At 40.1% G+C, this 25,216-nt stretch overlaps 1 protein-coding gene across 1 annotated transcript in view; it reads right to left on the bottom strand.

Annotated features, from left to right (window-relative positions):
• Positions 1–8,134: 8,134 nt before the first annotated feature.
• dapk1 (death-associated protein kinase 1) overlaps positions 8,135–25,216 on the bottom strand; it is a 74,916-nt gene continuing 57,834 nt past the window's right edge. The window contains exons 22-27 of the mRNA XM_057832023.1: positions 25,043–25,181; positions 21,314–21,434; positions 21,062–21,250; positions 20,492–20,992; positions 12,805–13,146; positions 8,135–11,494 (exon numbers count right to left, since the gene is read on the bottom strand). Coding sequence (XP_057688006.1) covers positions 11,069–11,494; positions 12,805–13,146; positions 20,492–20,992; positions 21,062–21,250; positions 21,314–21,434; positions 25,043–25,181 — 1,718 coding nt within the window. The 3' untranslated portion in view covers positions 8,135–11,068. The remainder of the gene's footprint in view (positions 11,495–12,804; positions 13,147–20,491; positions 20,993–21,061; positions 21,251–21,313; positions 21,435–25,042; positions 25,182–25,216) is intronic.

The following is a 25,216-nucleotide window of genomic DNA, read 5'->3' on the forward strand; positions in this document are numbered from 1 at the left end:
GTGCAGTGGCGCTACGGACAAGAACAATAATCCTGTTATAGTATCTTTTTTGGAAAGCTGCTGCATCATGCGATAACAGAAAAAAAGCTTTTGATGCAAATAAAAAAATGCTGAAGTAGTACGCGTCGCTGGACGCCGTGTGCACGAGTCAGCGTTACAACGCGATGAAAGCATGTGAGCGTGATGAATGACTTAACGCCTTTTGAGACAGGCACAAGTCCGAACGGCTTCCGCTGAAGAAAGTCAACAACAGGAAAACGTTTTCGTTTCTTTTCCAATGCTGACGAGAGATTTTTTTTGTTTTTCCTTTCATAGAGCATGTGAGTCAGCTGAGCAGGTTATCAGGTCAAAGGTCGGAGGACCACGTCTACACACCGAGGCTTCCACGACGATACACTTGATCAATAATGTCATCTATCGTCATCCATGGCAGCCAAAGAGATATTTATGTCAGTGGGGTTACTTCTATAGTAACTTGTTGTCTGTATTGTTTTTGTTCTAGTAGTCAATTTCTATTGGTTAACACCTGACATGGACCTTGTTGACCAGAGGGACATCATACTAAATATAAATAAAGATCATCAATTTGAATATGAATCATTTGTATTTTATTTATAACTTTGTAGTTTATTTGCAAATCATTGTATTGAGTTTTTAGTGACGTTACACAAAATCTCCCACCTTCATTCGATTGGCAGTTTACTATTATTATTATACATGTATTATAATATACAATACAGTGGTATTAAAAAGGATCTGAACTTTTGGAATTTCTCACATTTCTGCATAAAATCACCATCAAATGTGATTTGATCTTTGTCAAAACCACACAGATGACAAAACAGTGTCTGTTTTAAAATGCCTGTGACATGAAAAAGCATGTTTATTTCATAATACACATGGTATTTTATGCCCCTGAATGATATGGGCCGCTTGGATGTGTGTGGAAGCGATCGCTATTTTTATTTGGTTTTTTGAATCCCGCACCATGAAAATGAGTGACTTCCGGCTTCGGTCTTGCATTGAGGAGGAGGGCGCTGTGACGTGTACGGTAGAAGACGTCCTCTTCACGCTACAGTGTACTGTTGTGTATGAGGACGAAGGATTCAGCTGATTTTGCGGATTAATACGTTTATTTTTCGCATCACGCCAGCCAAACGGCTGCAGAAAAATCATTCTGTATGAGGGAGAGGCGTATGCGCCTTTTTGGAGTTTCAAAAGGTTCCCATTCACCGTGGATATTTACTGTGGGACCATTGGACTTACGAGGAAGTGAGTAAACATCTTGTTTTGTATTATGTCAAATACGAATACAGCGATTACAAAGTAAACACTAAAACTAAAACTTCCTTTAAATGAAGGACTACTTTCGTTTGATCATTGATAGGCATGTAAAAAGCTCTCCTAATGCTCATTAGCAGGAGCACGTTAGCTGCACAACAACTCCAGCCACCCTCCTCCGGGGAACGAACTGTAAATTGCTCTCCGCCGGGCAGTTTGCTGATTCTCGAAGACAATCGACAACCGAGTCGTCATGTCAAATAATCCAGGATAGTTATGTGTGATTTTCCGTTTCGAAGACTTTGAAACATCACTCGGTTCGGGTTAGCATGTCGGCTAGCTGTCACGCCTTCTGGTTTGTTTACATTCTCCGAAGACGGGGAAGGGAAATGACATATGTCCGATTTAGGTCTCATAAAATATCGTTCGGGAGGTGCGACAGTAAAGGTGAAGTCGACAGTTTTGACCATTATGGAGTAATTTTGCCATGTCGTCCCGAATGAATGCATTTTTATTATTTCATATTCCATTCAGCACAAGACTGTTATTTGTCATGACCATGCCATTTATTTAGCAATTGGGGAAAATACTTGGATAAAAAGAATATCCTGTAAAAATATTGAAGTAAAGAGACGGAAACAATGACATTTTGCCGCTCTCTTCGTCGCGTTTTCCTCGTTGTGAATAGTTCCCCCTCGACGGGCTGACTGGTCCTTCTCAAGCCATTTATATAGCTATTGGGGAAAATACTTGGATAAAAAGAATATCCTGTAAAAATATTGAAGTAAAGAGACAGAAACAATGACATTTTGCCGCTCTCTTCGTCGCGTTTTCCTCGTTGTGAATAGTTCCCCCTCGACGGGCTGACTGGTCCTTCTCAAGCCATTTATATAGCTATTGGGGAAAAATACTTGGATAAAAAGAATATCCTGTAAAAATATTGGAGTAGAGCGACTGAAACAATGACATTTTGCGGCTCTCTTCGTCGCGTTTTCCTCGTTCTGAATAATTCCCCCTCAATGGGCTGAATAGTAAAACCGATGAGCCCAGTCTACCGCTGACGTCATCCACCTGTTGGAGACGCTAAACCCCTATAATGGTAGGCGTGGCTAACCGGCAGATTAAAAGACTAATTTCTCGTCATCTGTGCTTTGCTAAATTGTTGTATATAGTCGAATCGTCTCAAAATATGATTCTAATTCACATAATAATGCCATTTAAGACTTTTTTTCTCGTGTCATATGCTCTTTAACTAAAACCACCCAAAACATTTATAGGTTTCATATTTTAATGAGGACAGCATGCAAACAATATCAGAAGGGGGGAAAATAAGTAAGTGAACCATAACATTTAATATTATGTGGTCCCCCCTTTGATAGCAATAACTTCAACCAGAAGCTTCCTGTAGCTGCAGATCAGTCTGGCGCATCCGTCATGAATAATTTTGGCCCATTCTTCTCTACAAAACTGCTGTAGTTCAGTCAGATTCCTGGGATGTCTGGCATGAATCACTGTCATGAGGTCATGCCACAGCCTATCAATGGGGTTTGAGTCTGGACTTTGACTTGGCCACTCCAGAACGTGTATTTTGTTCTTCTGAAACAATTCTGAAGTTGATTTACTTCTGTGTTTTGGATCATTGCAGCACCCATCCTCTTTTTAGCTTCAACTGTCTGAAAGACGGCCTCAGGTTTTCCTGCAAAACATCCTGATAAACTTTTGAATTCATTCTTCCAGGCCCTGGGGCAGCAAACAGCCCCAAATCATGATGCTCCATCCACCACGAGGTGTTGATGTTGGTGAGCTGTTCCATTTTTCCTCCACACATGACATGTGTTACTCCCAAACAATTCAACTTTGGTTTTATCAGTCCACGAAATATTTTGCCAAAACTTCTGTAGAGTGTCCAAGTGCCTTTTTGCGAACATTAAACGGGCAACAATGTTTTTTTAGACAGCAGTGGCTTCCTCCGTGCAGTCCTCCCATGAACACCATTCCTGGCCATAGTTTTACATATACAGTAGTTGAGGTGTGCACAGAGATATTGGACTGTGCCAGTGATTTATGTAAGTCCTTAGCAGATAATCTAGGGTTCTTTTTTACCTTTCTGAGTATTCTGCGCTGAACTCTTGGCGTCATCTTTGGTGGACGGCCACTCCTTGGGAGAGAAGCAACAGTACCAAACTCTCTCCATATGTAGACAACTTCTTTGACTGTTGATTGATGAACATCCAGACTTTTAGAGATGGTTTTGTATCTTTTCCCAGCTTTATACAAATCAACAATCCTTGATCGCAGGTCTTCAACCAGCTCTTTTGATCGAGCCATGATGCACATCAGACAATGCTTATCATCAAGACAATTCTTACCAGGTGTGTGTTTTATAGTGGGCAGGGCAGCTTTAAACCACTCAATAGTCATTGAGCACACGACTGACTACTGGTAAAAATTGGTTTCAATTGCTCTTTAAGTCTCCTTAGGCAGAGGGTTCACTGACTTATTTTTCCGCCTTCTGTCATTGTTTGCATGCTATCCTTATTAAAATATGAAAATCTATTAATGTTTTGGTGATTTTAGTTAAAGCAAACAGTTTTTTCATCTGTGTGATTTTGACAAAGATCACATTAGATGGTGATTTTATGTAGAAATGTGAGATATTCCAAAAGGTTCAGATACTTTTCTTACCACTCTATATTTATTTGTTAATAATTGAAATATACAGTATACCCATAATAATTGAAATACCGTATTGGCCGAATATAAGACGGTGTTTTTGCATTGAAATAATACTGAAAACGAGGGGGTCGTCTTATATTCGCGGTCTAGGGATTATACCCATTCACGACGCTAGATGGCACCAGATATCATTGAAGCAATGTTCTGTCATGACAGATCTCAGCTACTCTCAAGTTTAACCAGTTTGCTTATTTTATTGTAATGTTTTTCCTTATTCAGATTTGTTTCAAGACTACAGTTACAGTTCGACTTCACTTTGATGGTTAATGCAGTTATTGCAATGTTGTTGTTTTATCACAATAGATTGGTTTATTTACATTTCAAAAACCAGAAGGCATTCATTTACGAATGTGATTGCACTTTAGTTTACATATTTAAATGCTCAAATATTAAGATTTGAATGAGGCAAAATAACATGCTTTTTCTCTCAAATATATTGTTATAATCATTTGTTTCGGATGTACTGTAATTACTTTCTGTATAAAAATTAGTTTGGTGTTCAAAAAGTCGTTTTTCAAACTTGAGTCTTGAAAAAGAGAGGGTCCTCTTATAATCAGGGCCTTCTTATATTCGGGCCAATACGGTATATACACATATACATATACCTCTACACACACTTTCACACAAATAGGGGTGAATAGGAATGAGTTCATCACAAGTAGACGTCCAATTCATTTAAAATGGGAGGGTGGCAGCGAATGAACATTCGTTTATTCGCTGCCAGCCTCCCACTTCAAATGAATTAGACATCAATGACCGTCAATGGCAGCCAATGCCAATCAATGAGTTCATTTTGGGGCATTTCACGAAGGGACTAACTCAAGAATGTCCCCAAATGAATAGGAAGTGACTGAAAATCAACAGGAAGTAACCTGTAAACGCTCTCAAAAGGACAGGATCTGTAAATACTCACAAGACTGGCTGTGAATACTCTGGTTTCTGGGAGCATATCGATAACCTTTTGTATAAAGTATCGCGATATATCACCTTTTCGATATATTGTCACACCTCGACACATAAATATGCATCTACACAGTAATTTAATGTTATACATTCATATTTAATCTTTAGATTAGATATAATAAAAATTCACTTTGTTTATGTCAATATATATTTTAACACATCGATGTTTATTTTATAAATGTAATTCATTCAAATTAATATATTTTTGGGTGAAAAAAGCTTTAGATGTTGAATTCATTTTATTTAAGTGATATCTTTAGCAATAACTGCTTTAAGTGATACAATATTACAATATGTTGTAAAGTACAAAAATATCAAACACAATGACGCCTTCTGCTGATTTTAGAAGGGTATTTTTTTCAAGTGAGTTTGGCCTCTCGCTTTTATCAATTCATTCCTGTTAAGCAACAACGACAACTAGCGAGTGTATCCAATTACTATGGACTTTCTTTTTGTCAATGAACCATGGGCGTAGTTTTGGTCTCAGTATTGGTAGGGACGATTTAACAGCATAACCTGCATGTCCACTTTTTGCTGGGGACGGGACATTAATAAGAACCAAACAGATAGGGTGAACGGTGGTCAGGGCTACATTTCTTACCAATAAGAACCTCATTAATTAATCTTATTAAGCCCATACATCTAAAAGTCGGTCATTTTTCACCTAAATCAAGAAAAAAAAATGCTTTTAAATAATGTTTTGAACAATATCTATTCTTGAATCATTGATTTCATAATGATATTGACGGGATCTAGCGTACGGGGCCGATTAATAGGGGGCCTATCTCTGTCAAAGCTGACCGAGTGGAAACACAGACAAAGAGTTTTATACGTTGAAAATGTTTGTGAATAAATGCTTAAATCCCTGAATTCTTTATAGATGTGGATGTAAAAGATTCTCGATTCTTGGTTAAAAGCAAAAAAAAAAAAAAAAAAAAAAAAACAACAGGCAGTTAGCATTTATTTTACGTAAATATGTCAAATGTGCTGCAAGTCTGTAAGCCACTGTGGTGCCACCTTATCACAACAAAGAGTTTATTACTTTGACATTTTGGGGAATAAAGGCTTAAATCCCTGAATTCTTTATAACTTTGGACGTAAAACAGTCTCCATTCTTGTTTAAAATAAATTTAAAAAAAACAACTGGTAGTTAGCATTTATTTTACGTAAATATGTCGAATTTGCTGCTAGTCAGCAAGCCACTGTGGCGCCGCCTTATCATGGGAATAAATGCTTAAATCCCAGATTTTTTTTTTTTTTTTTCAATAGATACGGACGTAAAACACTCTCGATTCTTGGTTAAAAGCAAAAAAACAGGCAGTTAGAATTTATTTTACATAAATATTGCGAATTATGACGCCAATGCCATAGCGGTTAATTTCTCCCATTGAATTTTTTTCACAATGTTTCAAAATGCATGCATAGTACGAAAAATGTAATAATTACTTTGAATCCTCCAACAAATCACTCCTGAGACAATCCTTCCCGTTTGTATGCAGGACAGCTTTCGTACTTTTTCAACCTAAATCCGGCTTTGGAGAAGAACTTAGACCAACTTCGACCGACTGAAGTGGAGTGTGGGACGGCCCCCTACATGAAGGCGTGGCACAGTGTCTGGGGAATGTGTCCCGTCAATATCATTATGAAGTCTATGCTTGAATTAAGATGAACATTTCTGACGTTCTGAGTTTTTTTTTTTTAAAGATTAAATATATAAACATTTTGTTTAAAATAAGTCTGTTAATCTTATTTTCAAGAAATCTGTTAAGCTTATTTTCAAGAAATCTGAGTAAAATTGACTTGAAGTACTGGCAGATAATTTCACTTATATCTTGTAGATTTACACTGAAAACAAGGAAATTTAAGTAAAATTGTTTTCTCCAGTTTTAAGGAGGTAGGTTTTTGCAGCGAATATGTATTGGTTCAGGTGATACACTGTCCGATTCGAACCTTTGTTTTCAAAAACTACTAAAGAAACGTGTTATTTTTAAAACTACCAGAATAAATGTCTGGATTTTATTAGCAAATTAAATTGTGATATTTCAACATAACTTGAATTATATTAACATACATAATAAATACAAACCTGTTAATAATCTCTTAACTATCCAGGAATGCATAAAATAAACATTTGTCTTAAGACCACTCAACATTGTTTGTCTAAATAAATAAATCAAGTATAACTACAAAAAAAAAAAAAAAAAAAACAGTCAGGGAACAACAAAAATTTCTAAAAAAAATTGAGCCTTCCTTCTGATAAAACACTACTGCTTTTGTCCACAAACTCAACAAAAATAAAAGCTCCTTAGAGCTGCTTTGAGACCACATAAATAAAATAAAAATGAAAACTGTGGAGAAGGCGGTAAACCTTGGTTCACTATATTTTTGATTAAAGTTAACAGTGGAAAACATCCAGGATATTTCTCTCAAAGCAGCTTCCTCCTCAAATTTGAGAAATTAGCACAGAATAATGTTATGCTAACTGTAATGCAGGTCAGACTTTCGGAAGCAAAATTAGTGGTGTGTTTTCCACCTACACAACATTTACGTTTTTACACTACTTACAGTACAGTGGCTGCTGCTGGCGGAAAAAATACCCAAAACTTCTAATATCCCTCATCTTCAAAGGGGGTGGCATGTTGTATTTCTGTCGGGGGGCTGAATGCGTGTGTGTGTTGGGGGGGTGAAGTCATAAGCCAATCAAACGTGCGTTTGAGGGGGAAAAAATGACTGGCACATTCGGCAAGTGAAAAGGGGTCAATGTAAATCTGAACATCATTGAAATACTGTAATTTTCAGAATATAAGGCACACCTGACTATAAGCCGCCTCCCACCAAATTTGACACGAAAACAGCATTTGGTCATAGATAAGCTGCACCGGACTATAAGCCGCAGCTGTCCTCACTGTATTATGGGATATTAACACCAAAAGATATGAACCCATAACACTTTATTTTACAGGGCTGTCATAAAACTGTCATGAGACAGTCATAATTATGACATTACACTGTCATGAGCATTAATGCATGCTCATGCATGGACTTCATAATTATATTGACGGTTCAGATTCGACCTTCATTTCGCCACGCCTTCAAGTAGGGGGCCATCCCACAATCCGCTTCAGTTATTCGCAGTCGGTTGCAGCGACACATGCAGCAATTGAGCATCCTGAAAAGTTGGTAGTTTTATGTCCCTATATGCAAACCTATACCTTTGCGTATCAATACGTACCAATAAAAGGTTTCATGACACCTCAAAAAGCGTTCAGTAAAGATGTTTTTATTATTATTTTAAAAAAATTATACTATAAAGTACTGAGAACATGCTAAAGGTACAGAACATAAATAAAGCAGACGTAGAAAAAAAAATACAAATTGTTCAAAAAGCTGGTTAAAATCCTTTCATGTTTTGGTCAAAGATCTTGTTAATCTTGTTACTTAAAAAACATAATTCCCTTCTGCTTGATATTGGGTGTGCTATCGGACAAGGCCGTGGTACATTTAAAGCCACGCAACATTGGCAACATTAACGTCGACACAATTAACCTGTTTTTTGTCGTACATTCAGTTGGCTTTCAAACGCCAGCGAAAAGTGACACGAGGGGAAGACAAAGAAAAGATCACATTAAAATGTGGAAGGAAACGTGGTTAAAATGTAACATTTAGCAGCTTTTGGTCCGTTTACGCGGACAAAATGGACGACGTGTCAAAGACAAAACAGAACGCTAAAGTGGCGGGCGGGGTATCAAATGCTGAGTCATCTGGGTAGAAAACGTTACACTTGTTAACAAGCTAACAGCTAACGTTCGTGGTACAGGTGTATTATATCAAATTCAAGAGTTTTCTTCTGGATTGAAAAGGATGCAAAATGCAAATTTTATAATTTAAGAAAGTTAGTTTTAAAAAAACCTGATCATATTTTTATGTTATCAGACAAATTATGTCAATTTACGCTATTTGTTGCGCCCGCATTATCTGTCCTGTGCATGCGTGACTTGTCAGCCATCTTGAAAAACAAATAACAGCGGCTACAATGGTATAAAATACATCAGGTTGTCTATATCATGAAATACGCTATGGCAGGGTTGTCAAACTGGGGGCCAAGTTTGCCCCGCCACATCATTTTCACGAAAGTCAGTCATATGCATCAACCTCATGTTTTTCGCTAACATAACATGTAAAATTTTCATCGTCGTTCACCATTATTAAGAAGCACAAAAAAAAAAGTGTTGCAATTTTTCGGTCAAAATGTCTCTCAACATTTTTACTTAAAAATAAGATTCATTTGCTTATCATTTAGTCACGTTAACTTACTAGCCTTAGTTTACCGGGCGTTAGCTGTCCAATCCATTTTTGACTGGGCGGGGCGAATGTTAGTTCCAGCCCTCCCAGTCAAAATTGATTCGACATCTAGCACCGTTAATGGCAGCCATAGTTAAATATTATATATAAGCCATTAAAAGTATCTTGTCGGTTTTCTATTATAGTATTCTTGCCCATGAAATCGCTTTTATTTCGTACCGCTTTTTAAATTAATTCAAGATGGCTGACGCCTTGATCGGGACAGGTAGGGTGCGACATTTAGCGTACTGAAAGACCCGTGTCCCGAATTGAACCGGAAGATTGCCATTTTGGTTTGAAGCAGACTTTTTAAGAGAAAGCAAGTACACTATCCTATATATACTACAGTTGCCAAGTTTTTTTTTCTGATAAATTGCCAATTCTTTTGTCATTTATGGTCCAAAAGTCACTTTTTAAATTTTTTTAACAAAACATCTTCTTGTACTTTAGCTGGACCCTGTCAACCCTAATGAACACTAGTTTCCTTTTCTTTAAGTGCGGACAAGGCACCTGCTCTGATTTGTGCTTGGGGGAGGTAGACGGCCACAAAGGCACTGGGATGAAATCCTGCAGCGGGACGGAAGGACGGACCGAGACAAACACGCAGTGACTGCGGTATCACTTTGGCAGCCAAAACGGTAGATGAGATGTGCGTTTTGTAAAACAAACATACAGATATTGTACATTAGAGGTCGACCGATATGGGATTTTCAAAGGCTGATGCAGATTTAAAAAAAAGCAAACTAAATTTAGCCGTTTGCTTATGTCTAAAGACAATTTTATAAGTAGATATACTTTTTTTTTTTTTTTTTTTTTTCTTCAAAAAGCACATTGATTATGAAAGGCAATTGAACACTCGCTATCTAAATGTATACATTAGAAGGTATATATTTTTTCCTGAAACTTCCTTTGTAAGACTGGCCACTAGGTTGTGAAAAATCAAAATTAATAACAATCGTCACACAAACAGTGAACATTACAGTACATCAATTTTATTTGCCATACATCGGCCGATATTGAAAAAAGTCCATAAATCGACCGACCTATATATCGGTCAGCCAAATTAAATGAGTGGGAAAATATGATAATAATATAGCCAATATGATAGGATAATTGTTATGGTCACTGTTTGGATGATGATCTTTATGAATTGTGATTCTGTAACACGTAGTGGCCAGTGTTAAAAAAGGAAGTAGCAGAAGAAAAAGGTAACTTTTAATATATACATTTATATATGAGTGTTGCCTTAAAAAAAGTATCTCGACTTCAAATGTTGGCTTAAAATATCGGCTTCAGACATCAGCAATCGGCTACATTTTTTTTTTTTTTTTTAAAAATTGGTCGACCACTAATTCAAACTGCTTTCGCCTTTCACGTGCGAAGTCGTCGTCATCGAGGTTTGCTTTCAACGCGACACGATTGATATTCTCGTTGAAGCTGAAAACTCGGGGCAGAGTACTAGAACGATGCCGTTAAAGGTAGAAGCGTCCTTTGCACGTCGATCTGGAAAAATCTGCGCATCCGAGAAAATGCGTAACAGGAGATCCAGGATTTGCTGTTTTTTATGTAGAACACAGCAAAGAGATGCCTGATGGCTTTTGACAAAAAAGAGACGTGGCCAGCGAGTAGACGTTTGTCACAAATAGACGTCTAATCCATTTGAAGTGGGGGCCGTCTATCGCCATCACTGGCAGTGAAGTGCCCCGCCCGCGTCCTCTTCAGGGACAATCAATGCTTGAGGTTCCTTTTAGCGGGAAACAACGGAGCTGATTGAGTTGTAGGACGTGCCCCCGTTACAGGCGGCGGGGTAAGCGTCGGTGCCGAGCCCCTCGGCATTGACCCTGAAGACGGGCGAGGCCTTGAGGAGGAAGTCGGCGGCGTCCCTTCGGCCCAGCTCCCGCAGTTTGAGCATGAGGACGCCCACTGTGCCGCCCGAGCTCCCGCTCCACTCGCGTAGCAGGGCGGCCGTGGGGCTCGGGTGGGTCCCATCGGGCGCCGGCCCGTTGCCGCCGTGCTTGGCCACCAGCTCGCTGAGGCCAAGGTTCATGGCCAGGAGGCACCAGTCCTTGCCCAGGGCGTCAGGCGGATCCAGCATGCGGCAAAGCTTTCGGCGGGCTAAGGGCGAGACATCGCTTATGTGCACGTCGGGGCCCAGGACGGCGCGCTGGTATACCTACACGTGAACAGAAGATACATACATGAGAAATTAGGGGTGGTAAGGTCTGGGTCCCTCACAAAACGATTTGCGACACAAGGCTCAAGATAATGATGGTATCACGATATGGCAATACAACAATTATTGATACATAGCTCAGGAAATCATTCTAGGATATTATACAAAACAACTAATTAACAGAAAAACAAGCTATTTCCATCCTTCTGCTGTGAATTGGAAAGTGTTAATCACTCGTAGTCATCCAATCTGTTTGAAGTGGGAAGGACGCCAGCTCAAACAGATTGGACGTCTATGGCAGTCAATGCTGGGTAGTGAGGTCATTTTGGGGCATTTTACGTCCTTTCCTGTTGTTTTGGGTTACTGAAAAGGCAGAATGTCCCCAAATGAATAGGAAATGACTCCAAATCAACATGAAGTAACCTGTAAATGCCCTAAATTAAATTGGAAGTTACCTGTAAATGTCTGGAAATGCTCTGGTTTCAGTGCCATTGACAGCGCTAGACGTCCAATCCAGTGGCTAACGGAGACACTATTCTAATGGAAGACTTTGGTAGCAATCTGTTGTTTTCTTTTTTTTTTCTTCTTTTAAACAGTGACACCTTTTTAGTATATCGATAATCTTTTGGGCTACAAAGTATCGTGATATATCACCTTTTCGATATAGTGTTACACCATTATCAAGTGGTGCTGCAACCTAAAATTATCCCGTGTAAACAGAAAAAAAAGCAATATCAGATATATTTTTGGTCAAATGTAAAGATATCTAAATATTTACTCGTAGTTGTGATTAGTTGTTTTGAATTTGAAGACTGCTGAATATTAAGTTCAAGAAATCTTATTAATAGTATGTTATTAATGTTGATATTGTAATGAATTGCTTTGTCTGTGTGGATTATATATGTTGCCATTTTCCAAATTGTCTTGCATGCATTACTGACATACATTTGGTAGCAGGATCCAATTGACTAACTATTGAGTAGAGATAGGGACATCTTGAGGCCGATTGGTGGTACTACGATGTAATATGGAATCCCATCAATGTAGTAAGTCAGCGCAAATTGGGAATCACCTGCTGGCCAAAATGTGCATTGCATGAACAGGTCTATTAATGTCGACAATAACGCTAAATACATAGAATGTTTGGCAGCTAATGAACGAATGAACTTCAAATCGATTGGACGTATACTAGTGATAAACTCATTTAAAGAGTTTTAGTTTAGTTTTAAGAGCCACATAATTTGACGTCCATCGTCATCAATGGAGTCAGAAGGGAATTCACAGGGTCATACAAATCTATATAAGAGTACCTCGGCACAGCCAAAGGCCAAGATGGCACTGAAACTCTCTCTGTAGCCTCCTATGGTGTTGGTGAGTGAGGTCTCCCTCTGCGCCTGCGCCCTCAAGAAGTCCTTGGGCTGGTAGACCATAACGGGAGCGTGGCGCTCGCGAAGCTGCTGGGGGCTCAGGTAGTATTTGGCCGTCAGCAGCCCCGGCAAGGTGGACGCCAGCAGGTTCTCGGCGATGCCGCAAACGGCATCCAACATGGCGTAGCACTTGGCCCTCTGAGACTCGTGACCACGAACCCGGATTTCCACGCCCTGGCCGTGATTGACCAGCAGCACCATGGCTTCTGCACCCCACCGGCTCACCTTGGGATGGGGGGGTGGGGGTGAAGGACACGTTACTACTTTATTAGTTCGTGACAAAACATTTCAAGATATACTTCAGGTAGAGCAAGGAGCAACTGAAAGTGACCTGGAATCAAAACAACAGAAAATGACCCCATAATCAACAGCAAGTGACCCAGAATTGCCCCAATATAAAAAAAAGCAATCACCCCAAAAGCAATTGGTAATAACCCAAAATCATCAGGAAGTGACCTGGAATCAGGAAAAAAACTTGCCAAAATCAACAGGAAGTGACCCGAAATTGCCTCAAAATCAACAAGAAGTGACCCAGAATGGCGCCGCCATGAACAGAGAGCGACCTAAAACAGGGTTTCCAGAGGTATCAGCAAATCTCAATTATTGCTTTTAAATGCCACTTTGAATGCCACTCTAAACTAATTTAATGCCCATGCCCAACTGCACGTAGTTTCACACACACACACACACATTGTAAGTGGGGTTGTCCGATCATGACTTTTTACCCGATATCCCTATAATGTCAATTTCCAAAAAGCCGTTACCAATATAAACCGATACCGATATATTGTATGTGGTGGTGGACTTAACATATTAAGGCTAATTGTATTGGATACTTTAATAATTATAAATGTAACAACTTCAATGGTTTCAAATAAGCATTCTGTGAAAAATAAGAAAACAACTTCAACTGAAGTTATTGGAAAAAGTGCTTATATTGCACCACAATATTTATTGATGAAATCAAAATAATGAAAACATCAGTTTTTTTCGATCAAGTGCAAGTGCAAATACAGCAGTGCCATATCACATATGGCTCACACAGTGCTTCTGGCTCAAAAAAACAACAAAGGCACACAGCCTCAGTACAGTGAATGAGGTACAGTGGGGCAAATGAGTATTTAGTCAACCACCAAATGTGCAAGTTCTCCTACTTGAAAATATTAGAGAGGCCTGTAATTGTCAACATGGGTAAACCTCAACCATGAGAGACAGAATGTGGGGAAAAAACTCAGAAAATCATATTGTTTCATTATTTTAAAGAATTTATTTGCAAATCATGGTAGAAAATAAGTATTTGGTCAATGCCAAAGGATGTTAATACTTTGTTATGTACCCTTTGTTGGCAATAACGGAGGCCAAACATTTTCTGTAACTCTTCACAAGCTTTTCACACACAGTTGCTGGTATTTTGGCCAATTTCTCAATGCAGATCTCCTCTAGAGCAGTGATGTTTTGGGGCTGTCGTTGGGCAACACGGACTTTCAACTCCCTCCACAGATTTTCTATGGGGTTGAGATCTGGAGACTGGCTAGGCCACTCCAAGACCTTGAAATGCTTCTTACGAAGCCACTCCTTTGTTGCCCTGGCTGTGTGTTTGGGATCATTGTCATTCTGAAAGATCCAGCCACGTCTCATCTTCAATGCCCTTGCTGATGGGAGGAGATTTTCACTCAAAATCTCTCAATACATGGCGCCATTCATTCTTTTCTTTACACAGACCAGTCGTTCTGGTCCCTTTGCAGAAAAACAGCCCCAAGGCATGACGTTTCCACCCCCATGCTTCACAGTGGGTATGGTGTTCTTCGGATGCAATTCAGTATTGTTTCTCCTCCAAACACGAGAACCTGTGTTTCTACCAAAAAGTTCTATATTGGTTTCATCTGACCGTAACACATTCTCCCAGTCCTCTTCTGGATCATCCAAATGCTTGCTAGTGAACCGCAGACGGGCCTGGACGTGTAGTGGCTCCAGCAGGGGGACACGTCTGGCAGTGCAGGATTTGAGTCCCTGGCGGCGCATTGTGTTACTGATAGTAGCCTTTGTTATTGCGATCCCAGCTCTCTGTAGGTCATTCACTAGGTCACCCCGTGTGGTTCTGGGATTTTTGCTCACCGTTCTTGTTATCATTTTGACGCCACGGGGTGAGATCTTGCATGGAGCCCCAGCTCGAGGGAGATTATCGGTGGTCTTGTATGTCTTCCATTTTCTAATAATTGCTCCCACAATTGATTTATTTACACCAAGCATTTTACCTACTGTAGATTCAGTCTTCCCAGCCTGGTGCAGGTCTACAATTTTGTCTCTGGTGTCCTTCGACAGCTCTTTGGTCTTGGTCATAGTGGAGTTTGGAGTGTGACTGACTGAGATTGTGGACAGGTGTCTTTTATACCGATAATGAGTTAAAACAGGTGCCATTAATACAGGTAACGAGTGGAGCCTCGTTAGACCTCGTTAGAGGAAGTTAGATCTCTTTGACAGCCAGAAATCTTGCTTGTATGTAGGTGACCAAATACTTATTTTCCACTCTAATTTGGAAATACATTCTTTACAAATCAAACAATGTGATTTTCTGTTTTTTTTCCCACATTCTGTCTCTCATGGTTGAGGTTTACCCATGTTGACAATTACAGGCCTCTCTAATCTTTTCAAGTAGGAGAACTTGCACAATTGGTGGTTGACTAAAACCTATTTGCCCCACTGTATGTAATGAGTTTATAATTCATTATTTTTCAATCATTTATTGTTCATTTAATTTTTGCACCATGAATGCAATTGGTCTGCTCACATAACAAATCCCAAACATCTTAGTTTGGATAGATCTAATGGTCAATATGCATAACTCCTGTGCTAAGCTGTGACCAGCCCTTGTACAAAGGCTGAAGGCTTCTACATTCACTGAAGGCTTTATTGGCCGATATTATCGGGTAGCCGATAGTATCGATTTTCTTATCCCGCAATGATCTTATCTTACGCTCTCTGATCCTGGCCAATTGGTAATATCAGACAATTGTGATAAATAATGTAAAAAAAAAAAAAAATGCCTGGATTATGAATTTAATGCTTTTCAAGCCCTGAATTTTGTTAAAATCCATTTAATGACTTTTAATGCTTTTCATCGACCCGCATAAACCCTGTAAAATCAACACAAAGTAACCTGTAAATTCCCCAAAATCAACAGGAAGTAACTCAGAAATGTCCAAAAATAAACATAGTGACCCAGAAATACCCCAAAATAATCAGGAAGTGACTGGAAACGAAAGCGAAGAAATTGCTACAGTATTATGAAGGGATCTCAAATAAATAGGAATTAGGGTTAAAGAGCAGCTGAAGTGCTTTTCGGATTTCTGTGTAATTTTACGAATATAAACCTTGGACGAGTTTGTCAAAACAACCATGTCCTTTTTAACTGCAAGGATAATTAGCATTTTTTTTTTTTTTTTTAAGGTTTTTTGCACTCCGTTAATAGTCCCTTCCCAAACCGGGAAGTGTGACGTAAATTCCCCAACGCAACAGAAGACTATCCACAGCGAACATAGCAGCAGCAACGATATCAGTGATATTTCGACCGAAAGTAACCATTCAGGATCGCTCTTTCATGATGCTAACGATGGCAAAGGCTCCCAGGAAAGATTATCTACAATTAATTAATCCCTACAATGTTTGAAGCTGAGGTGTCAGATGACGACGATTTACTCGCCACAGCAGGTGTTGGCGATAACGCCGGTTGGGAGCTCGACACTTTACGAAAGGAAGAGAGGTAGGCATCTAGCATTGTGTTTTCTCTCTGAACCTTTCTTCCCCCGGTCATTGTGCGATTAATTATCAGTAATTGCAAAAACAGACAAGTTTTTATATAGATCTATTAATAATTGCATAGACTTCATTACCTATTGATGTGAAATTTCATCATTCTTTGCGTAACCCCTTATCACAGGGGGCCGAGCTTCATTTAGTAATAGACAAAGACAGCACACGCTCATGTCCGATTTAAGCTTGGATTTTTGAAAAAGTATGAACGCTGTACCATATACAAACAGGAAGGATTGTCTAAGGAGTGATTTGTTCAAGGATTCGAGGTACAGTGGGGAGAACAAGTATTTGATACACTGCCGATTTTGCTGGTTTTCCCACTTGCAAAGCATGTAGAGGTCTGTAATTTGTATGATAAGTTTGCTTCAACTGTGAGGGACGGAATCTAATACAAAAAACCAGAAAATCACGGTGTATGATTTTTAAATAATAAATTTGCATTTAATTGCATGAAATAAGTATTTGATACATCAGAAAAATCGAACTTAATATTTGGTACAGAAACCTTTGTTTGCTATTACAGATACCAAACGTTTCCTGTAGTCTTTGACAAGGTTTGCACACACTGCAGCAGGGATTTTGGCCCACTCCTCCATGCAGAGCTTCTCCAGAGCCTTCAGGTTTCGGGGCTGCTGCCGGGCAACACAGACTTTCAGCTCCCTCCATAGATTTTCTATCGGGTTCAGATCTGGTGACTGGCTAGACCACTCCAGGACCTTAAGATACTTCTTACGGAGCCACTCTTTAGTTGCCTTGGCTGTGTGCTTTGGGTCGTTTTCATGCTGGAAGACCCAGCCACGACCCATCTTCAGGGCTCTCACTGAAGGAAGGAGGTTGTCAGCCAAGATCTGGCGATACATAGCCCCATCCATCCTCCCCTCAATACGGTGCAGTCGTCCTTTACCCTTGGCAGAGAAGCAGCCCCAAAAAATGATGTTTCCTCCTCCATGTTTCACGGTTGGGATGGTGTTCTTGGGGTTGTACTCATCCTTCTTTTTCCTCCAAACACGACGAGCTGAGTTTAGACCAAAAAGTTCAATTTTGGTCTCATCCGACCAAATGACCTTCTCCCATTGCTCCTCTGGATCATCCAGATGGTCAGTGGCAAACTTCAGACATGTCTGTACATGCACTGGCTTCAGCAGTGGGACGTTGCGTGCGCTGTAGGATTTTAATCCATGACGGCGTAACATGTTTCCGATGGTTTTCTTCGAGACTGTGGTTCCAGCTCTCTTCAGGTTATTGACCAGGTCCTGCCGCGTAGTTTTGGGCTGATCCCTCACCTTCCTCATGATCAGTGATGCCCCACGAGGTGAGATCTTGCGTGGAGCCCCAGAACGAGGCAGATTGACCGTCAACCTGAACTTTTTCCATTTTCTAATAATCGCTCCAACAGTTGTTACCTTCTCACCAAGCTGCTTGCTTATTTTCCTGTAGTCCATCCCAGCCTTGTGCAGGTCTATTATTTTATCCCTGATGTCCTTACACAGCTCTTTGGTCTTGGCCATTGTGGAGAGGTTGGAGTTTGTTTGTTTGAGCATGTGAACAGGTGTCTTTTATACAGGTAACAAGTTCAATTAGGTGCAGTTACTTCCAGTAATGAGTGGAGAACAGGAGGGGTTCTTAAAAAAGAACTAAGAGCCGAAATATTTACTAGTTGGTAATGTATCAAACACTTATTTCATGCAGTTAAATACAAATTTGTTATTTAAAAATTATACAATGTGATTTTCTGGATTTTTGTATTAGATTCCGTCCCTCACAGTCGAAGAGAACTTATGATACAAATTACAGACCTCTACATGGCTTGCAAGTGGGAAAACCAGCAAAATCGGCAGTGTATCAAATACTTGTTCTCCCCACTGTAAATATTATAATTTTCGTACCATGCATGCCTGATTGAAGCATTTATTCGCAGGAATTTTCTTCATTGTTAACACATGGAAGCAGCTAATTTTCATAACTGCCTAGCCTCATAGTTGGCAATATTTAAGCGGAATAAATGCTACCTGCACGTTTTTTTGCTTTTAACCAAGAATCGAGACTGTTTTACGTCCATATCTATAAAGATTTCAGGGATTTAAGCATTCATTCACAAGAATTTTCGCCAGAAAAGCTCTGTTTACGTCAGGCGGCCGCTCACCTCATTCGCTAACAGTATATAGTGTATAATGATTATAAAGGGCCATTCTATTCAATTCTATATAATAAGTTGTGATTGTATATAGAATGTATTAATATTTACATATTATTTACTGTATAATTGATGCGGCATGTTTTCCTCAAGTATTAAGTTTCTGATGTTAAATTGAGTGATTTATTAGCTGCTGAAAACTTGCAGTAAATAAACAAAAAAAATTAAAAAGTTGCTATTTTGGTCAAAAACTTATGTTAAATATTGCTATTGACCCTGAAAATATAGGTGATTATCTCTGCATTTGGTGAATTTTGTGCATCTAGTGTAAAATCTGAAACTTTTATAGCCATTTTAAGTTGTTTTATACTTTTTAAAAAATAATTCATGGGGATTTTATAAGGGAACAACTTTGAATTTTTTGATGCCGGTTATGAAGTCTATGATAAATGTATCAAACGGACACGAATAGACAACTGGTCAGCTGTCCTATGACAGGCAAGCAACAACAAAGAAAAGAGGTTTCCATCAAGTATTAAACGTATCAAATTGTCAGTAAGCGTCTACTTATGTTGTATCCTACCAGACTAGTCCGTTAGGGCTGCCTGATTGCAGGCTGTAGGCTAGCCGGGGGAACGACGACAGCCCCTACCCATCAACATCAGCCGCCTTCATAAGCGTGCTCCTCGTTTCCGCTTGTCGCCAGACCAACACATTTGGCATCCCCGTCAGTCACGTTCAGCATTCAGGTATTTCTCATATTGTATCACACCCAGCTAATTTGGCTTCTTGTTCCATCCTAGGATTCCCCGTGCGCAATCCCCAGCTGCACCGTCGCATGATTGACCGCCCGTCAACTTTTGCCAGCAACGACCCGGCGTGCACGTGCGCTGGTCCGAGCCTTGTGCGCACTTAAATAAACGTTGCATACTAGCACAGTTATTTGTCTGCTTTGGGGTCCACTTCCCAGCGCACCCCAACATCATCGCTGAAATGTTAAAAACAATGATGCGATCGAGGAGCCGGGGAGAAGTTTTTCTGTTCGACTCTCACAAAAGATGTCCAAATCCTTGCAGAAGAAGGCTTTTTTGGGCCACTCAATCTCGGGCCTTCGTGTGACCAATTCATCGCTTCACATCGAGATGGCATGACAAATCTCTTGAGTAAAACCCAGAAAATGTTTGCAATACATGGAGAGGATAGTGTGGCGCAATACTTTCTTATTGCAGTGCTGGCGAGGTTTTCAGGAATTGACGTCATCAAGTAGCGGCCGGCAGCGAGGCGCGTCCATCGTTGCTAAGGTGTTGCTATGACAGTAACTCAAGAACTACGTAGTCAATTAAAAATATTTTCTGGTAACTTGAGTTTCAAGACGGCGAATGATTCATTCACTACAATTTAACAGAGTAAATGAATGAATTGAAGTCTTCAACTGCCCTTTAAATAAAATATGTATAAAAAAAAAAAAAAAAATTAAACAAAATAAATTACCCAGAAATGCCCGAATCGAATGAAGGAACGCTTGTTCGTTGCCCCCCTCCCACTTGAAATGGATTGGACGTCTATTTGTGCTAAACATGTTTCAATTCACCCCAAAAGGATGTAAAGATCCGCTGCGCTCACCTTTGCCCCGTCTGTCCACAGATGGACATCGGCGTCCCTTTCTTCATCCGCCTCCTCTTCTTCATCATCAGGCTTCTGCTGTCTGCTCCACCTGCACAGGTTGACCTGCAGCTTGTGAAACAAACCGCAGGGAAACGGCACCAGGTGCTCTGCGGGCACTAGTCGGACCCCGCCGTAGACGGCGCCGACGTCCCCTTCGCCGTCGTCCTCGGTCCATGAGCGACGCAGCCCCCCTGCTTTGATGAGCGCCGGCACATCCACCATGGCAAGGTCGGCGGCATCGCGTGCGCAAATATCCATGGCGTCCAGGATCTGCAATAGCTCCTCCACGTCGCTTTCGGGTGCCAGGGCCTGCACCTCCTCTAGCCTGTAGCGTCCCCTGTAGTGGTGGATGGCTTTGGGAGTCTCCACCGATAGCAGGCGGCCCAAAATGCTCCCGCAGAGCCAACGCGGCTCCAGGAGGACCACGTCTTGTACCGTCTCGCTCTGCATGATGTTGATCTGAAAGACATTCTATTTAGTCGTGATTTTTTGGGGGGAAGTAGATGAAGAAGAGAGGGCTAAACGAACTTCTCCCATGCTGTGCAGCTGCATCGCCAAACTTCTGAGATATTCCTGGCTGACCAGCGGGTTGATGTTCTCCTGGACGTCGCTGACAAACTGCTGCCATGACGTCAGCTGGTTGGGTCCGCTCAGCTTACGCCAGGCGGGCAACGCCGCCAACAGACGCTCGGACAGCAGCGTCATAGTGCCGCAGCTCTGAGGACACACTGTAAGTTAATTTTTCGTATGTTTTGATCAAGTCATGTGAGTGTATCTTACGGAAATTATTTGAGAGCGAAGTTCCTGCAGATGATTTCTCAGCAGCTTTATGTCTTTGGAGTTGGGAGCGCCGGCGTCCATCACGAACAACTTGTCGCTGATCTGCAGGTCGTTTCCAAACCTGATGAATAATACATTATTATGTATTTAAACCTTTCAGCTCCATTGACGAGGAGTCCAATCATTCCTCTGCTGTGAATTTAAATGAGTTCATCAATAGTACTGCTGCAATCTTTAATCGATTAACTCGAGTAATTCGATTAGAAAGAAGCTTCGAATCAAATTTTGCCGCTTCGAGGATTCGACGTCGACATTGTAATGGTTTTTTTGAAAGTGGTGCATTTAGTTTTATTGATTTTGGTGGATGGACTGCCCTCTAGTGGCGACAGTGAATATGCCATAACTCGTCTAATACGGCTGAATTCAGCTGCACCCTGTTGTGTCTAACATAAGGTGTGTTTTGTTGTTTTACCTAATACGTTTGTTATGCATTCGTTATTGAGTTCTGAAGTGTTTTTAGCAGTTTTTGTGAGGAATATGTGTTTAAACGATTTGTTAAGGGCATTATAGCATTTAAGGTAGCAGACTTTTGCTATGCAAGTTAGCCAATTGTTCTTTTGTTGATCCTCATTTATTTATTTATATTGTTTGATGCTAAACTGAGGTTTTTTATTTTTTTAAATGGATTTATTGCTCTTATGAAAGTGCAATTTTGCAAAGTTTGAAGACACTCAGGAATTTTATTTTGAATTCACTTTTAATGCTCTTCTGAATGTGTAATTTTAGCAAGCCAAAATATATATTATTGCAAACATAAACACTTGTTTGTTTTACATATCTTAAAATTTATCCTACAACACATTAAATGTTCGTAATCCGATTACCGTACTCGATATTCAAACTAATTGATAGATTAATCGATGACCTAAATAATCGATAGCTACAGCCCTAATTACTAGCTTATCACTATTACACATCCAAGCCATTTTAAATGGCAGGGTGGCAGCGAACGAACGAACGTTCAATTGCTGTCACGCCTCTCACTTCAAATGGACTGGACGTCTTTCGCCGTCAATGGCAATCACGTTTGGCTTATAAAGACTTGCGGAAAAAGGTTTTGATTACATTTAAAGGAATTTACTGTCCCTTTCAGAGATTTATAACACTTTGCAAGAATTCCAGGAAAATGCAAATGAGTAAAGTCGTATGGAAATTTTTTAAAAATTAAAACAGTTAAATTTGAACCATCACCATATTTGCTAGAGCACAGTGCCTTGCAAAAGTATTCGGCCCCCTTGAACCTTGCAACCTTTCGTCACATTTCAGGCTTCAAACATAAAGATATAAAATTTTAATTTTTTGTCAAGAATCAACAACAAGTGGGACACAATCGTGAAGTGGAACAAAATTTATTGGATAATTTAAACTTTTTTAACAAATAAAAAACTGAAAGTGGGGCGTGCAATATTATTCGGCCCCCTTGCGTTAATACTTTGTAGCGCCACCTTTTGCTCCAATTACAGCTGCAAGTCGCTTGGGGTATGTTTCTATCAGTTTTGCACATCGAGAGACTGACATTCTTGCCCATTCTTCCTGCAAAACAGCTCGAGCTCAGTGAGGTTGGATGGAGAGTGTTTGTGAACAGCAGTCTTCAGCTTTCCACAGATTCTCGATTGGATTCAGGTCTGGACTTTGACTTGGCCATTCTAACACCTGGATACGTTTATTTTTTAACCATTCCATTGTAGATTTGGCTTTATGTTTTGGATCATTGTCCTGTTGGAAGATAAATCTCCGTCCCAGTCTCAGGTCTTGTGCAGATACCAACAGGTTTTCTTCCAGAATGTTCCTGTATTTGGCTGCATCCATCTTCCCGTCAATTTTAACCATCTTCCCTGTCCCTGCTGAAGAAAAGCAGGCCCAAACCATGATGCTGCCACCACCATGTTTGACAGTGGGGATGGTGTGTTCAGGGTGATGAGCTGTGTTGCTTTTACGCCAAACATATTGTTTTGCATTGTGGCCAAAAAGTTCAATTTTGGTTTCATCTGACCAGAGCACCTTCTTCCACATGTTTGGTGTGTCTCCCAGGTGGCTTGTGGCAAACTTTAAACAAGACTTTTTATGGATATCTTTGAGAAATGGCTTTCTTCTTGCCACTCTTCCATAAAGGCCAGATTTGTGCAGTGTACGACTGATTGTCGTCCTATGGACAGACTCTCCCACCTCAGCTGTAGATCTCTGCAGTTCATCCAGAGTGATCATGGGCCTCTTGGCTGCATCTCTGATCAGTTTTCTCCTTGTTTGAGAAGAAAGTTTGGAAGGACGGCCGGGTCTTGGTAGATTTGCAGTGGTCTGATGATCCTTCCATTTCAATATGATGGCTTGCACAGTGCTCCTTGAGATGTTTAAAGCTTGGGAAATCTTTTTGTATCCAAATCCGGCTTTAAACTTCTCCACAACAGTATCTCGGACCTGCCTGGTGTGTTCCTTGGTTTTCATAATGCTCTCTGCACTTTAAACAGAACCCTGAGACTATCACAGAGCAGGTGCATTTATACGGAGACTTGATTACACACAGTTGGATTCTATTTATCATCATCAGTCATTTAGGACAACATTTGATCATTCAGAGATCCTCACTGAACTTCTGGAGTGAGTTTGCTGCACTGAAAGTAAAGGGGCCGAAGAATATTGCACGCCCCACTTGTCAGTTTTTTATTTGTTAAAAAAGCTTAAATTATCCAATAAATGTTGTTCCACTTCACGATTGTGTCCCACTTGTTGTTGATTCTTGACAAAAAAATTAAATTTCATATCTTTATGTTTGAAGCCTGAAATGTGGCGAAAGGTTGCAAGATTCAAGGGGGCCTAATACTTTTGCAAGGCACTGTAGGTACTCCCTTTTCTAAGTATGAAAGAAATGAGAGCAAAATTCATTTTTTGACCTATGTGACCTTTGATATCATTCCACCACTAAAAACAATCCTAGAAGTTTCATTATAATTGATTTACTCGTTCTTCAGTTAAAGTGAAATTCCTTTTCTGACTTCTGTGACCTTTGGCCTTATTACCCTAAAATGTAATCACCCATTTCATTCCATATTATTAACATAACCTGCAAGTTTGATACAAGTCCCTTTATTTGTTCTAAAGCTTTCTCACTATTTCCCTTCAACGCAATAATTGTGACGACATAATTGTTATATCTGTGACCTTTAACCTCATTACCCCAAAATGTAATCAATGCTTCCATTTCATACTACAAACATATTCTGAAAGTTCTTGAGTTATTTTGAAATCCCTTTTCTAACATCTGTGACTTTGACATCCTTACCCCAACATTTAACTCATTGGCTGCCATTGACAGTCATAGATGTCCAATCCATTTTGACTAAGAGGCCTCACTGTCAGTCCTTCCAGTCAAAATGGATTGGACATCTAGCCCTGTCAACGGCAGTGAAACATGATCACTCAATGCCATCAATCCTATTTCAAGGGGTTTTAAGTCTATCATTGTCAGTGGCAGTGAATGATATAATCACCTCTACCGTTTCATATTCCAAACATGTTCTGCAATGATAATAATCCTTTGAACACAAACATACAAATAAACAGATTTTTTTTTTAAATCCCAAAAATTAACGAATGCATTTAAAATAATTATAAAACAAAATGATAATCGACTAAAAAAACAAGGATGAGGACAACGAAAATGAGAATGCTAACCTGCTCCTGACTTCCTTGAGGAGAGCTCTCTCTTTGTTGTAGCTGAATTCTCCCGAAAAAGACCTGGGAACGTCGGCCAGGTCGGCGTGCGTGCCCACCAGGACCACTGCCAGGGGCTGCTGGACCCTTCCGCCGAACACTGCGAGAGGCGACAATGTCACTCCTTTAACCCGC

Source organism: Corythoichthys intestinalis, chromosome 3 (assembly GCF_030265065.1).
Source record: "Corythoichthys intestinalis isolate RoL2023-P3 chromosome 3, ASM3026506v1, whole genome shotgun sequence".
Lineage (NCBI taxonomy): Eukaryota > Metazoa > Chordata > Actinopteri > Syngnathiformes > Syngnathidae > Corythoichthys > Corythoichthys intestinalis.